Source organism: Staurois parvus, unplaced genomic scaffold (assembly GCF_062004578.1).
Source record: "Staurois parvus isolate SC_StPar_1 unplaced genomic scaffold, SC_StPar_1.0 ptg000151l, whole genome shotgun sequence".
Lineage (NCBI taxonomy): Eukaryota > Metazoa > Chordata > Amphibia > Anura > Ranidae > Staurois > Staurois parvus.
This window is the reverse complement of record NW_028317947.1, coordinates 14,423,785-14,439,197: the sequence shown is the minus strand read 5'-3', so window position 1 is coordinate 14,439,197 and position 15,413 is coordinate 14,423,785. Positions and strand designations below refer to the sequence as shown.

At 43.3% G+C, this 15,413-nt stretch overlaps 1 protein-coding gene across 1 annotated transcript in view; it reads right to left on the bottom strand.

The window, feature by feature from the left end:
* The window catches only part of ABI3 (ABI family member 3), a 47,908-nt gene that overhangs the window by 14,333 nt on the left and 18,162 nt on the right, over positions 1–15,413 (bottom strand). The window contains exons 4-6 of the mRNA XM_089674485.1: positions 12,287–12,375; positions 8,669–8,734; positions 5,888–6,018 (exon numbers count right to left, since the gene is read on the bottom strand). Coding sequence (XP_089530611.1) covers positions 5,888–6,018; positions 8,669–8,734; positions 12,287–12,375 — 286 coding nt within the window. The remainder of the gene's footprint in view (positions 1–5,887; positions 6,019–8,668; positions 8,735–12,286; positions 12,376–15,413) is intronic.

The window sequence follows — 15,413 nt, the reverse complement described above, 5'->3', positions numbered from 1 at the left end:
TCAGAAATAGGGACAGTCCCCACATGAACAATAAAAACAAACATTACACATTGGGATAAACATCCTTCATTGAATAGGTAAAGAGATCAAGTTGACACAAGACTCCTGCGCCGCTCTGCTACGCTCCGTGCCCAGGACACCACCGGAGCGGCGGGAAAATACCCAGAGCGCGGCCAAAGGATCTGATGCTCCCACTGGATCTCCATCACTTGACATGCCTACCAGTTACCAATCTATGTGAGTGCAATTTTACCATGAAATCTGCCTGATTTTAACCATCTACACTTAGAGTAGCGCTGCTGTCTTTCTTCTATACTTGACACAAGACTAATCCCATCATGAAGGAACCTCCAGGAGGACTAGCCAACAGACAGAAACAATAGGTGACACAATTAACTCAATTAACCACTTGCCCTCCAGAGGATTTACACCCCTTCCTGACCAGGCCATTTTTTGCCTTACATTAACTGACAATTGTGCGGTCATGCAACGCTGCACCCAGATGAAATTTATGTCCTTTTTTCCCCCAAGAATTTAGCTTTCTTTCAGTGATATTTGATCACCTGTGAGGTTTTTTTTTTTTTTTGTGCTATAAGCAAAAAAAGTCAGACAATTTTGAGAAAAAAACAATATTTTGGACTTTTTTCTATGAAACACGTCCAGTAAAAAAATTTAAAAAATCTAATTTAGTCATAAATTTAGGCCAAAATGTATTCTGCAACATGTCTTTGCTACAAAAAATGCCAATACATGGAAATTAATTGTTTTTTTTGTGAAAGTTATAGCATCTACAAATGGTGGTACAGATAATGGGATTTTTTTTCCTACTAGTAATGGCAGCGATCAGCAACTTTTATAGGGACTGTGGCCGGCATTCTGACACTGGGGGGGAAATAACTTGGTATCACTGACATCGCCAGTGACACCAATACAGTGATCAGTGCTAAAAAAAAAGTACTGACACTGTACTAATGGCACTGAGCAGGGGGTGGTTAACATGAGGGGCGATCAAAGGGTTAACTCTGTGCTGGGAGTGTTTTACTAGGGTGCGGGTGGTGTGTGCTTCACTGTAAGCACACAGATCGGGACGGCTGTGCTGTGCACAGCCATCCTGAGCAGTGTGCTCGAGCTGACAGGGAAAAAGACTCCTCCCCATTGGTGATTGTCGGTAATCACCAGGCGCTGGTGGGTAATCACCGGCCGGGCCCTGGTGATTGACATCCATGGCTGGGAACGGCGGCGCAGGTAGGACGCACGCCCCCTACCCGGAAATGCAAAATCACATGTATATACGTGATTTTACGCACCCGTGCTTCTGTGTAGCATTATATCTGCTACATGGCGGCGGGTAAGCGGTTAACAATGGGACAAAGACACAACAGTAAACACATCACACAAACACAACAACAGATTAGAGCAGGAGACCTCAGCATCAGGTCATTTTGAGCTGATTATAATAACCTCTGCTTTGAGTCTCTGACTCTAGGAGGGGGGTTGAAGCAGAACTGCAGGTTTGGGCACAGAGACCCCAAATCTGTATCCTGGACCTCCAGTTCTCAGAGTCTCTGTGTTTCATGGAAGACATTTTACAAGAAGTAAAACTACTCCAAAGGTCCTGCCAGCCACACGCCTCCCAGAATAGAATAGATTAGAGCTCCGTCAGATGCCAGCAGGGGCAGACTGACAACCCATGGGGCCCCCGGGCAATAGGGGATCATGGGGCCCCTGTGTCCTTGCCCAAACTCAAAAAAGCCTATGAAAAAGGTACCAGGGGCATCTCATGGGGCCCCCTACTGACCCCGGGCTCTCGGGCAGTGCCCGAGTTTCCAAATGATCAGTCCACCCATGGATGCCAGGGTCCACGGTCAGTAGGCAAGAGGCTAGTCTGCACTCCCCCCCAAAAGCCCCTGTCCCATTTGGGTCTGTCACGCCCCATTAAACTATGAAAATTCTTAGCCCGGCACTTGTAGTTTACAGCTATCAATGTTGTTGGCTCCTGTTCTCTCAGTGCTTCTTCCCTGAACTTCCGGTGTTCACAGTGGAAAGTGCAGTCCCTAGTCAGTCTGTTAGCTCGAAGGAGGAGCAGGGGAGTACCTTGCCATCCTAAGCTATGGGGCTGTGTGTTTCTATTGATGCACACAGTGCGGGGAGACACAAGCCTAGTCCCTGCATGCAAGGGTGGCTCCATAAGATGCTGCAAGAGAAAGGAGCCACTTTGATAAAAGAAACCTGGTGGAGCGGTCATAGCACCAGCTTAAACTGGGAATTAGACAAGGATTAAAAGATGAAGACGCTGCATACTCAGTAAGTGATTAAATCAGCTGCTGAAAGTGCTTAAAAACTGAGGGCTTAATATCACTTTAGGGAAAGGGTGATTGTAAAAACTTCCTGCAGGTAGTGTCTTTGGTGGGGCACAAACCCAGAACCCTACTGCAAAGCAAACAGGCTACTACCACAGCATGCAGTGTTCACCATAGAGCAGGGGCGGACTGACCATTGGGGAACTCGGGCACTGCCCGAGGGCCCAGGGTCAGTAGGGGGCCCCATGAGATGTCCCTTGTACCTTTAATAGGCTTTTTTGGGTGTGGTTTGAGTGTGGGCGAGGACACAGGGGCCCCATGATCCTCTATTGCCCGGGGACCCCATGAGTTGTCTGTCCGCCCCTGCCATAGAGTATAGTCCTCAGATAAGCTACTTTCAAACACATCGCCATCTAGTGGCAGAAATGGAGAATTCAGGTAGAATAAGGAACCTAATGGATGTTATTTCTGTCAGTCCTATAGGGTAAAGGATAAATTGTGTCTCTGGGGACATTATCATATATCTCCTATAATATCAGATATGCTCGAAAAATCATTGTTTTATCCTGCTGAATACAATAGATTTTCTATGATGGGAGCAAGCAGCCACACTTATTAGTTCATGTTGGCCTCGGAGGGAGTTGGGAAATCATTTCGAGAAGAGGTGTCAGTGAAATTGGAGCCGATATAGGAAGTGAAAATGCACATTGGTGAGACAAGAGAGTGAATTGTGTCTAAAGTCACTAAGTGTGTGAAAAAAAAGGAAACTACCTTCTGCTAATTATTTGACTCAGTTTGTAGAGTTTGGATCTCACTTTCAAATTAAAGAAGCACATTACCTCATTGGAGAACAAAAAAACAAAACAAAAAAAGATTGCTGGGTCCGGTACATAGAAACCTAACTATAAAAATCACTTGGTAAAGTCATTTCAAATGTCATTTTCAGTTTTTTGTTCTAAATCTGCTGCCTTCCTTTAATTGATACCTGATAGTCTATCCATGAAAGTCATTGTTCAGGCATCAAACAAGGGTGACAACGCTCTGTCCCTGTCTCCTAGTTGTTTTCTTGTGTTGTCACCTGTCCAGGGGCGGACTGACAACTCATGGGGCCCCCGGGCAATAGGGGATCATGGGGCCCCTGTGTCCTTGCCCAAACTCAAAAAAAGCCTATGAAAAAGGTACCGGGGGCATCTCATGGGGCCCCCTACTGACCCCGGCCCTCGGGCAGTGCCAGAGTTTCCAAATGGTCAGTCTGCCCCTGCACCTGTCAGAAGGACTTCTACAGGAGATTACAAGTGACCATTTTAGCACACATTCACATTCATAGCCCATTGTTGTCACCATCAGTAAACCTGCCATGAAAAGTGTCATCCAGAACATGCAATGAGGCTGCGGGAGATCAGCAGCACTAAATTAAAAAAATGTCAAGAGGAGTATTTTATATTAAAAAAATGGCAATTTTGTATGTAGTGGTAAGTGTTATGTTATTCAGTTACAGTTTACATCTACCTCACCCTGACTGGGTTATCTTGGGCTTGTAAAATAGGAGAGCCTGGAGCTCCTTTTTGCACTTTCTCAGCTTCTTATTGCCATCCTGGTGGCCTGCGGGTCAAGCCCAAGCCTTTCCTTCATTTTACCATTCTAAGTAAGTTCTGGAGGATACAGAATGTTGTAACCCTAATCAGAGGTGCAAAGCTTACTTTTCTACTCTTCAGACCATTTGAGTTCTTGCCATTTGCCCCTTGGGGCATACTACCCTAAATCTAAGTACCACTAGGTGCCCCATTCAGCCCCGTCCAGCTGCAGTAACTGTCATCCTTCCATAGAGTTTGGCTGCTGGCAGCAGGGCTGGACAGTGCACTTGTGCCATATGGCCATAATCAGAGGTGTATTTACCACAAGGCAAACAAGGCATTTGCCTAGGGAGGCATTTTTTTCAGGGGGGCAGCAGCATTTTTCAGGGGGGCAGCGCTGCCCCTCAATAGAAGGGATGGAAGAAAGGACATATGCAGCATGGGGACCAGGTGGGAACTGAGAGAGGCTGCAGGGTGCTTGATGTGTATGCAGAGCCTGACTCTTGTTCCCAGGGATGTACGGAGCTGTGAAGGTGAGCGTCCTCTCTCTCGCTGGGGTGGGGGGGTTGCCAGTATATGGGGGGGGGGGGGTGGTGGTAGTGGAAGGCTCTCTTGGGTGGGGTGTTGTTGGTCAATGTCAGGCTCTTATCATGGGGGAGGGGGGTATTTGTCAGTGTCAGGATCTCTCCAAGGGGGGGGGGGGCAATTTTTGTGTTGCCTAGGGCAGCATGAAACCTAAATACACCACTGTCCATAACTAAACACTGTAGCCCCATGCATCGCGGCTAAACACCCAGTGTGCTTGATCTCTTAAACACATCATTTTAGGAGTCTAGTCAATAAACTCAAAAACTCAAAGAATAATAAAATAAATAAATCTAAAAAAACTCTATTCCCTTGGTCTCCGTGACTGTATTCTCCGTTGGGTTGATTCTTACCTATCTCACCGCATCTTCAGTGTCAATTACAACTCTACTTCCTCCTCTCCTACTCCTCTTACTGTCCCCCAAGGTTCTGTCCTTGGACCTCTTTTATTCTTGATCTACGCTTCTTCCTTGGGTCAGCTGATAGCTTCCCATGGTTTCCAATACCATTTCTGTGCTGATGACACACAAATCTATCTCTCTACTCCTCAGCTCACCCCATCAGTTTCCTCATGTATCACCGATTTACTAACAGACATATCAGACTGGATGTCACACCACTTCCTAAAACTCAATCTATCCAAAACTGAGCTCATAATATTTCCTCCCCCACGAGCCTCTTCCCCTCATTTCTCGTTCAGGATCAATTGCACCACTATCAACCCATCTCTGAATGCCAAGGTACTAGGTGTAACCCTGGATTCTGAACTATCCTTTCAGGCCCACATCCAATCCTTGTCCAAATCATGCTGCCTCAACCTCCGCAACATCTCCAGAATACGCCCCTTTCTAACCAATGATACCACAAAGCTCCTAATTCACTCCCTGGTTATCTCTCGCCTCGACTACTGCAACTCCCTCCTCATTGGCTTACCTTTACATAGGCTATCCCCTATTCTGGTTGGGGTGGTTAGTAACTGTTCTGGTTGTGTTAACATCCTCTACACCATGAGTGTCAAACTGGTGGCCCTCCAGCTGTTGCCAAACTACAAGTCCCATTAGGCATTGCAAGATTGACAGTTACAAGCATGACTCCCAAAGGCAAAGGCATGATGGGACTTGTAGTGTCGCAACAGCTGGAGGGCTACCAGTTTGACATCCTTGCTCTACACACTTGCTAATCTTTAAACCTGTTCCCATTCCACAAAAGAAAGTGTGGAGCAGATATCTGAGCATCTATAATATTGTCTGATCTGGGCCCTGTCCAAGTTTAGGCAAACAAATTCTTGCACAGCCACGCTTGAAGGCAAATAGAAGAAGCAACTATCATTACTGAAACCAAAGAGCTTCCAGTACATAAATGAATAAAGACATATTTAGTAATTTGACAAATTTGAGCTTCTGAAATGCTGAGAGAACCATCACTTACCTGATCCTGTTGAGTGCCTTTCATCTGCAGGAGGGTCCCAGTTCTCATACAGTGCAGGTAGAGGGGGTAAAGGAAGGTCACTACCCATTTTGGGGGAATTAGGGATACTGGAAGATGTGCCATTGGGAATTCTAAAATAATGTCAGAGAATAGCAGGCATTACATATGGAAAATAAACAGAATACCAATAGAGAAAAAAGTTTAGGCTTACATTTGGATGTCAGCTGTTTTCATTCTATTTCATTATTTACACAGTTTCACCACTAAAAAGATTAAATGTATTCTTTTAACTAGATATTTAAAAAAAAAAAAAATGTATGCCCTCATTTCTTTAGATATAACCAGCCTGGCACATAAGGCATTCCTACTGGTATCCCCCTGGCAAGTGAGTAATGATCATGCAGCCCCTGGCATGTTGATACCAGAATGCACGCCTTTTATCATTGAGGGCATGTTTTGAGAGGATTTCCTCAGTACACCTCTGAAAGCACCAACACCCAATGCTGATGGTCACTGGGCTCTTTGGCACCCCTAGTGCCCTGGGAGGATGTCAGTAAGAGGGGGCTCATGTGCCCACCTGCCTGGCACCCTTTGAGGGAACCTGTGCTCTGGCTCTGGAGGATACTCACTTGGAGACACTTTTAGGAACTACTAGAACCTTAAATGCACTTGTAAAATTAACCACAATAAAATATTTTTCTGTGTGTTTTTACTACTACTGACCCATATTCATGCTGAACTAGGGCCTGAAGGATTCCCAAAACCAATTCACAAGGGGGGGAGTGATCACCTATTTTTTCCCCTAGGGGGAAACAGGTATGTTGCACATAGGCTTCCCTTGCTAGCACCCTCTCAATCCTCTGAGGGTGTATCCTCTTTCATGTGGAACCCCTTTCAAAGCATCCTTCCAATGCTGAAGGGTATGTGAGCTGGTATCAACTTGGCAGTGGACTGCAGACCAACTGCCCCCTTTCCATGGTGATACCAGCCAGCATGCTCATTGTGCCAGGATGGTTATTTTTGGAGGGGGAAGACATCCTGGTTTTTTTTTTAATGTAAAAAAATGTTGAAGCACTCTCCATAGGCAATCATAAGAATCGACACCTTATAGCTAAGCTCCAGAAAATATAAATAAGGAGAGCATGGGTTAAATGCTTTTTTGTCTTGGATGAGCATAAAACACAACTATACTTATTCCTCACTTCTGTAAGCTTCATCTCAGCAGACCCCGTCCCTCAAACCCACTTTTCTTCACAACTCCGATGGCTGACGTCGTCACGTACAATGCAGGACCAGCGGCCAATGCATTGTAAACAGTCAATAGCATTTTAAGTGAACATCCCAAGAGCCTTTATCTATATTTCCATCGCAGACACATTCCTAGAAGTACGGCTCATCAATGGTGGGTGCTGTAGCAACTACCAACTGGGACTGGAAACATCATAGGCAGTCGTACATATCCTCCAGCACACTATGGATCTCCAATATGGTCCAAAAAGGTTTTTATTGCAAAAAGATCACATCACAAAAGAAAGTGCAACGTTTGGGAACCTCGCAGGACCCTTTCATCAGGCATATGATCACATGCCTGATGAAGGGTTCCTGCGCGGCTACGAAATGCTGCAGTTTCTTTTGTGATGTGATCTATTTGGACCATACTGGAGATCCATGGTGTGCTTGTGAATATATACGATATCCCAGGAGCCTGTCGTGAGCCCATCTACTTCCTGGAGTTCAGTGTGTAAATTTGCCAGTAGTTAGTACTGCTTCTTTGCTGTACTAGCTGTCTTCAGTTTCAATACTAGTTAGGACAGAATATATATGGTGTTTGCATGTGCTTCCTCCGAAGACATGCTGTTAGATTAATTGGAACCAAATTACTATATTAGTATATGTGAGCTAGCTACTGTAGACGTGAGCTCCTCGAGGGCAGGGACTAATGTGAATGCACAATATGTCATAAGCTGTACAAATTGTTGGTGCTGGTAAGGTAGCACTCATCATTTTATCAATAGGGTATTACAGTAAGCACCTTTTATCAAACAAGAACAGATGTAAAATGTTGGGGAATGTATTTTTCACCAGGTAAGTGTTTATAGAGGTGCATGTTGCCCAGGAAATTTTGAGAAAACTTTGGATAAACAAATGAGTTGGGGAATCCTTTGCAAATATATGAAGGAATGAATAAGCCAACCATATAACCATATAACTGGTCACATCAGGATTGGATGTGATATATGGGAATCTTCCATGATCCCACAGCTCCATAGCACTGCCAAGCAAGAGGAATCCTCGACTGTCTTAGTATTAAGAAGGGAAGTACAGAAAACTCTGGTTTACCTCTAAAAGCATACAAAACCAAAAAACAACACAAAAAAACAATAAATGCACCCATATTTAAAAAAATGTGCATTTATAATTTTTTTTTTTTTGCATTGGAGCCAGCAGACTATTCCTCCAGCCCCATGTCAATACAGAGGCATAGACCTTTGGTTATGTAGCTGGAGGACATCATCAGTGGTCTACAAAAACTTGGCACTACACCCGGGCCAGTTTCTTACCAGCCTTCTAATTCACTACTTAATATTTCAGGTCAGTTCTGTGCCATGGCCTCACTGACCAGAACACTATAAGCTTCCGTTGTGTTTTGATATGGCCCTACGTTACTGGCCACTACAACTTGGGCAACTACTTATGCAATACTAAAACCTGCTCTTTTAAGTTCTTGCCTGTATTTTGATACCTTCTAATAAAAACTTGATGAAAGTAAAATATACTCACTCTGGACATGAAAACGTATGAGGAACCAGGGGAGGGGCGACTGGATCCTTTATCCGACAGCTTCTTCTGTATCAACACACAGTGATAGCACATTACTGATTTAGTTGCACCTTTTTTATTATCTCTACAATATATATTTATTATATAAGATTAACATAGAGGGTTTCATTGCCAAGCTAGTAACTTGGCTTATATATTGACTTTCTAGCTTCAATATTTTGAGCCAATAATCCAGACCAACTGGAGAGCAATTAGTATACAATTTAGGAACTAACTGCCTTAAAAAAATGTTCTGCGCCCACCGTAGCATAGCATAGTAAGATAAATTTCTATTATGAAAAATTTAGATGTTGCAAAAAAAAAGGAGGAGTGTCCTGAGTGTTAGAAACGAAGACTCCTCATATATACATACATAATAGATACAAACTGTTGAGTCTTCCATTAAAGATCATTTTAGTAATCCCTCTGTTATTATATCCACAGCTGTGCAGATCTGATTATTTTTGTGCGACACTACAAAGCAAACAGAAAGAGTACCTGCATCATGCTATATCTTTTATAAAACTTTATTATATAATAATATGCTATACTCATAAAGGTACATGGCAAACATAATAAATCATAAAATGCATCCAAGGTGAGACCTACTCTGCCAATTGGATACAAAAAAACATCAACTTTTGATCCCATTAGACAGCACAAAGTTCCTTCAGAGATCTGAGGAAGAGGATCCACCGTTGGAACATGTCATCCAGGGTGTGTAATTAAGATAGGGGCTATGTGCTCCATAAAGAGCCAATCTGACTTTGGATGGATATTATGATATTTACTGTTTTCATATAATAAAGTTTTATTAAACATATCACACAATGCCATTCTGCACCTCATGTACAGTATAATATTTAGTTATTTTTCTCAGAAAATTTTGAAGCTTGAAATTAACAAATGCATAGATTGCCATCGCTTTAAGAGAGTGGTTCCCAACCTCCGTCCTCAAGTACCACCAACAGGCAATATTTTGGGGATCTCCCTTGGATAAAAAGCTGTTATAAATACCAAGCCATTGACATTGTTTTAAAGGACTTGTGAAAGGTGAAGAAAATCCTGAAAAGGACCTGGTGGGGGTGCTTGAGGACTGAGGTTGGGAACCACTCCTTTAAGCCAAAACTGGCATTCTCTACCAAAGCTCAGGTGCAAGGCTACTTGGGAACCAGTCCGTGGTCTTCACTCCTATCCTTGAGGTGATATGGAATGGCCTCCTAAGTAGTGTGGCAGGCTAACTTTTTCATCCCCGGGTCTGGTCAATCACTTTAGTCTTTTTACCTTTTATACTGAATTAAACTCTAGGAAAGAGAGTTTAGGGGTGTAGCATAACCTAAAACAGCAAAAAATGAATACAGGTGTACTGGTAGTAGTAGGCCCTTGTTAATCAGGAAAGCATATCTATGACCCTGTATAAACAGTTATAGTCTTTCCTGAGCTGTAGTGGATCTCTCTCAAATCAATCTGGTTCTTGACCTTCTCATGGATGTCAAAGTTTCTTTGATTTGTTGGCAAAGAATTATTCTTGCAATATCCAACTAGCTTCTACCCAGGTCCTCTGTAGAGCTCTTCAGCTAGAAGATTCTTTGCAGATGTTTCCTCCAAAACTCCCCTTCAGCAGGTCTAAGGTTCCTGGGCCTACAGCAGAAGCTCTAGGCAAGCCTCAAGTAGAAATCCTTCTTTGAAGACAACCCCCCCAGGCATAGCCCAGGAGGTGCAAGACACTCTACAAAGGTGACCAAAATATTTATGATTTCCCAAAGAATACCTCTGAACAACGACCTCAGGGATTAGTTGGGTTACATACATGCTCATATGTGATTGTCCTTCTCACTCCAGTTACTGTTACCTCCTTCACATTAACAGAAAGTGTCTCTAGGATAGGAAGTGGGGTATATCGTCCAATGGAGACACGTATAGCCATAAAAACCATTACCATATTGTCTTCTGTAGAAGACACTTCCACTCATTGCCTGTCCCAGTGGCAAGAAGCAGGAAATGAGGAGAAATGTCCTGCAATGGAACAGAGATGGTAATTAAAACCCAACAGTAGGTTAATCCTTCCTTACATCTAAATTTGTTGCATTTTAAAGTGAACCAATCCTTTACCCATGTGGAGCAAAGCAAAAAGTTCATTATAATGGCGTTCCTGCTAGCAGCAGATAATCATCCTCACTACTTGATGCTCTGTTTGGCACTGGGAGCAAAAACAAATACCCAGCATGTTGAGAAGGTACATTTAAGGGTACAATATAAAATAAAGTTTATTATCATTATTACTAATAATAATTATGTGGTTGGACTCCTTACTCTTCATCCAATGTGACAGCACTGGTACATTGCTTCTGTCCGCTCTATACCTCAGCAAGCCCTTTTTGCAGGGTCATCTAAGCAATGCCATTTATCCCTCTGCCAAGAAAAAGATTGGCTGGTAGAGGTGGTGTCGGGAATCAGCGGCAGAGATGACCAGATCTGTGTGGCTGCACTCAGGAAACTGGGACCAGACTGCATATGCTTTAAGTGAAATTTATTTTCAGTGAAACAAAATCCATCCATACACCAGCACACAGCAAACATAAAAATATGGATAACCAAAAACGCAACGACAGAATACCTGACTAATCAACCTTACAAACAGAAAGCCTAACTAACAACTAACTATATACAATATTTACAAAGATGGGGAACACAGAAAACCAGGGGAAAACTGGAGGTGCACAGAGCAGATGGGAAAGGGGAACAAAAACTGGAATCAGGAAAAAGGGAGAACAGGTAAAAGGCAGCAGGATACACCCTACAGACCAAGGGCGGATTAACCATTTGGATACTCAGGCACTGCCCGAGGGAAACAAGCAATACCTTTTCCAAGAAGGTTTTCTGTGTCAATTTATTTTTAGAGGTGAAAGGAAATAACCTGCAGGGACGGACTGACCATTTGGAAACTCGGGCACTGCCTGAGGGCCCGGGGTCAGTAGGGGGCCCCATGAGATGCCCCTGGTACCTTTTTCATAGGCTTTTTTGAGTTTGAGCAAGGACACAGGGGCCCCATGATCCCCTATTGCCCAGGGGCCCCATGAGTTGTCAGTCCATCCCTGCTACAGAGTACAGGGCAGGAGCAAGTTAATGGCTAGAAGTATCTGGCAGCAATTAAAACACTTGGGTAAGAGACACTAATAGGGGAGACCTAAACACCCTCTCAGCAGCCAGCACCAGGAAACGGATTACTGGGATCTGCTGGCTGCTGTGAGACACCCGCTGATGGACATTGGAACTACAACCCATCGCCTAGGGAACCACAGTGCCACCAGCAAGTGATCCAGGTCCTGACAAGTCGCTTCATGCAGCATGCTCCTTACATATTTACCAATCAGTGCCAGACTACAGGACACCTTTACAACTATATAATAATCCTTTGTAACTCTTGTTACAGTTTTACTAATATTGTTAGTTTTCCAAAATGTTTACTCCTGCCATTTATATATATGCAATCTGGATCAGACCCCACTGACTTGACTATATTATTTAGCTAAACCAGAGTAGAGTTTTGAATGATAAAGCATCTTATTTTGCACTTACCCAAATGGGTTCTGAACCTGGGTCATCGATTTTACACTTATCTTACGTGACATGCTTCCAGTTTTTGATAATTGCTGTGTTTCAGAGTCCTGCAGTATAGAGAAAAAAAACTTTTGTTAGGATTGCTGCCCACATCCACCCCTAGTGTGCCACTAAGCCCACAGCCTTGCCTGGCAGCAAATTCCAATTCTCCCTATGTTTTAGCCCTTTAAAGAGTCCGCGAATCCAGAAAAATTCCCATTAGTCTGCCAGATATTAGCTCTTAAGCTCTGTTGTGGGCTGACAACAGGCAACAGTAATGTGGACTTAGTGGTGTCAGCCCTGCCCAGCTGTCTTTTGCAAAATTACTCAAATTCTGTACAACACAAGGATTATTTGTTCTGTAGTCCCAAGATAAATACTATTTCTTACAGGTTCTTATATAATGCCATCAACTTATGCAGCGCTGCCCACGAGGAGCTTACAATCTAAAATCCTAACTCACATTCAAACACAAACTAGGGCCAATTGCCACTGTGCTGCCATAGACAGGTTGTGGGGCTAAATAGGATCTTTAACCACTTCCTGTCTGGCCCATGATAAACGGCTGGATGGGAGTGCTGCCGATGCGAGTGGATGTTTCTAAACGTCCCCTCGAATCCATTGCCTGTGCGCGCTCCCTGGGAGTGCGCGGCACCATCCGGCCATTTATGTACATGGGCCAGACGGTGCCGTGCGCTCCTATGTAGATAAACGGCCGGACGTGAGCAGTGTTTATAAACGACCCCCACATTCACTGCCTGTGCGCGCTTCCTGGGAACACCGATCGCTGTACGGGACCTCTGTGTGAGGTCCTGATCATGTGATCACTGATTGGCCAATCAGTGATCACATGAATAGTAGTAAACAAGATGCCACTTCTGACATCATTACTTACTACCTGTGAAATCTGTGAATGATCACAGAAGTCACATGGTACAGGGCTATTCACAACAGCCTTGTACCATGTGACAAGCTGTGACCAATCACAGCTCTCACAGTATTTCTCAATGGCTGCAGGAATGCAGCCAGAGAGAAGGAGAAATGATTGCTTGTACAGCCTTTATGGGTGTAAAAGCAATCAGTGTAAAAAAAGAAAAAAATCTTCATCACCCCCCACAAGTAGTACAGTGTCACTATGGTGACACTGTACTGCTAGGGTGACAGTAGGTAAAAAATAAAATAAAAAATAATATATATATATATATATATATATATATATAAAACAAAAAAACAATAAAATAAAAATGTAAAAACATTTTTAGAAAAATTATAATTTTTGGTTATAAACTAATTTGGGATAGATGAATATATTTTGGTCAAGATTTATGAAGAAAGATTATTTATTTGCTAAATTTTATAAGAAAAACACTTTTTTTTCAACATTTTTGGACTTTTTCATTTAAATAGCAAAAAAAAAAAAATCCCAGTGGTGAATAAATACCACCAAAATAAAGTTTTATTGGTCTCAAAAACATGCTAAAAATTCATATGGGTACAGTGTTGCATGACCGCGCAATTGTCATTCAAAGTGTGATAGCGCGGAAAGCTGCAAATTCACCAGGACAGGAAGGGGGTGAAAGTGTCCAGACTGGAAGTGGTTAAGATAACACAGGAATTGTGCTCAGGATGGTTCTGTATTTCTAACAAGATCAACAGGTATTTTTTGTGCTCTTATCAAACAGATATAACAAAATGCTTTCAACCATATATGTAACAGAGCAAAAGGGAGCAAATAAAAGAAGCTCATTATTAGGGTTTACATACACTTTAAGTGTGCAAGAAGAGTATGAAGGTAGCTTTCCTGAGCCGTGACTCCTCAAGGGGAGAAGCACTGAATTTTTATCTGTGACGAGACACTTTTTTTGCGGGGCTGGGGGAGGGGAAGTTGTGGCTATGCTGTATGTCGTAAACTGGGACTTATGTTTAAAAAATGCATACCCTCTCTTTTGCCATCCTTATTTTTTTAAAAACTTCACTCCCATGGCAGTTGATCGAATACCCTATAATAACATACTGTACAATGAAACCAAATTAAGGAAGCTTGTTCCTGGGGTTCAATCAGGTCCCAGCTGTCATATACTACCCTTACATTAACCTGTAAGAATGACAGCTAGTTTAAAAAAAATACAGACTACTAAGACTACGTTCACATGAATGTAGCAATGTGTCGCATTTTGCACATTTTTGGGGTGTTTTTAGCTCGACAGCCCATGGACTTGCCTGTAACGAGCAACACATGCCAAATAAGCTCAAGTACCAGATTTTGGCACTAAGCCAAATGTGAATAGCCAAAACCATGTAAACTTGGGCGCCGCTCCAAGCAATCATCTTAGCATTCTCCAGTAACTCACGTTCCTGCTGGGTGTCGGCATTGAGAGAGCCTGTCTCGGCTCAATGTACACAAGTAAAAAGTAAAAAGAAGGAGGATGGAATTCCCAGGTGTAAAGAAGAGTGAAAGCACTTTCATCCTGACCCATGCAACACAACCAACGCGTTTCGTCCTGGCCTTATGACTAAGCCCTGTGGGCAGAACAAAAATGCATCAAGGGCATGACCTGGGAGGAGTTGGACTGAAGACATGTTCACTCTTCTTTACACCTGGGCTGTTCCCTTGGAGTGTGGCTTTCCATCCTCCTTTTCACAAGTGCAGTTGGTGACACGCATATTATTATTATTATTATACAGTATTTATAAAGCGCCAATAGTTCACTCAGCGCTGTACATTACAATGGGGGACAGAACAATAACAATACAATATAATGCAAAACATGAGGGGATCGAGGGCCCTCTTTCGAGCTTACAATCTAGGAGGGAGGGGATGGTGGCACAGGAGGAGAAAGCTGTGGGGGATGGAGTGGTAGGAAAAGTGGAGGAGGTCGACAAGTTAGCAGGGGGTGGGGTAGGCTTCCCTGAAGAGGTGGGTTTTCAGGGTGCGCCTAAAGGATATTTGTTCAGTTTTCACACTTTTTTGCCTGAAAAACATGCAACAAGGTATGCAACCGCTACCCATGTTTGGGGTGCCACTAAGACATAATGGCAAAGCAAGCACATTGTGTATTTTAGCACACTCAGGAAAACGTGGGCAGAAACACTCATGTTGCTGCTG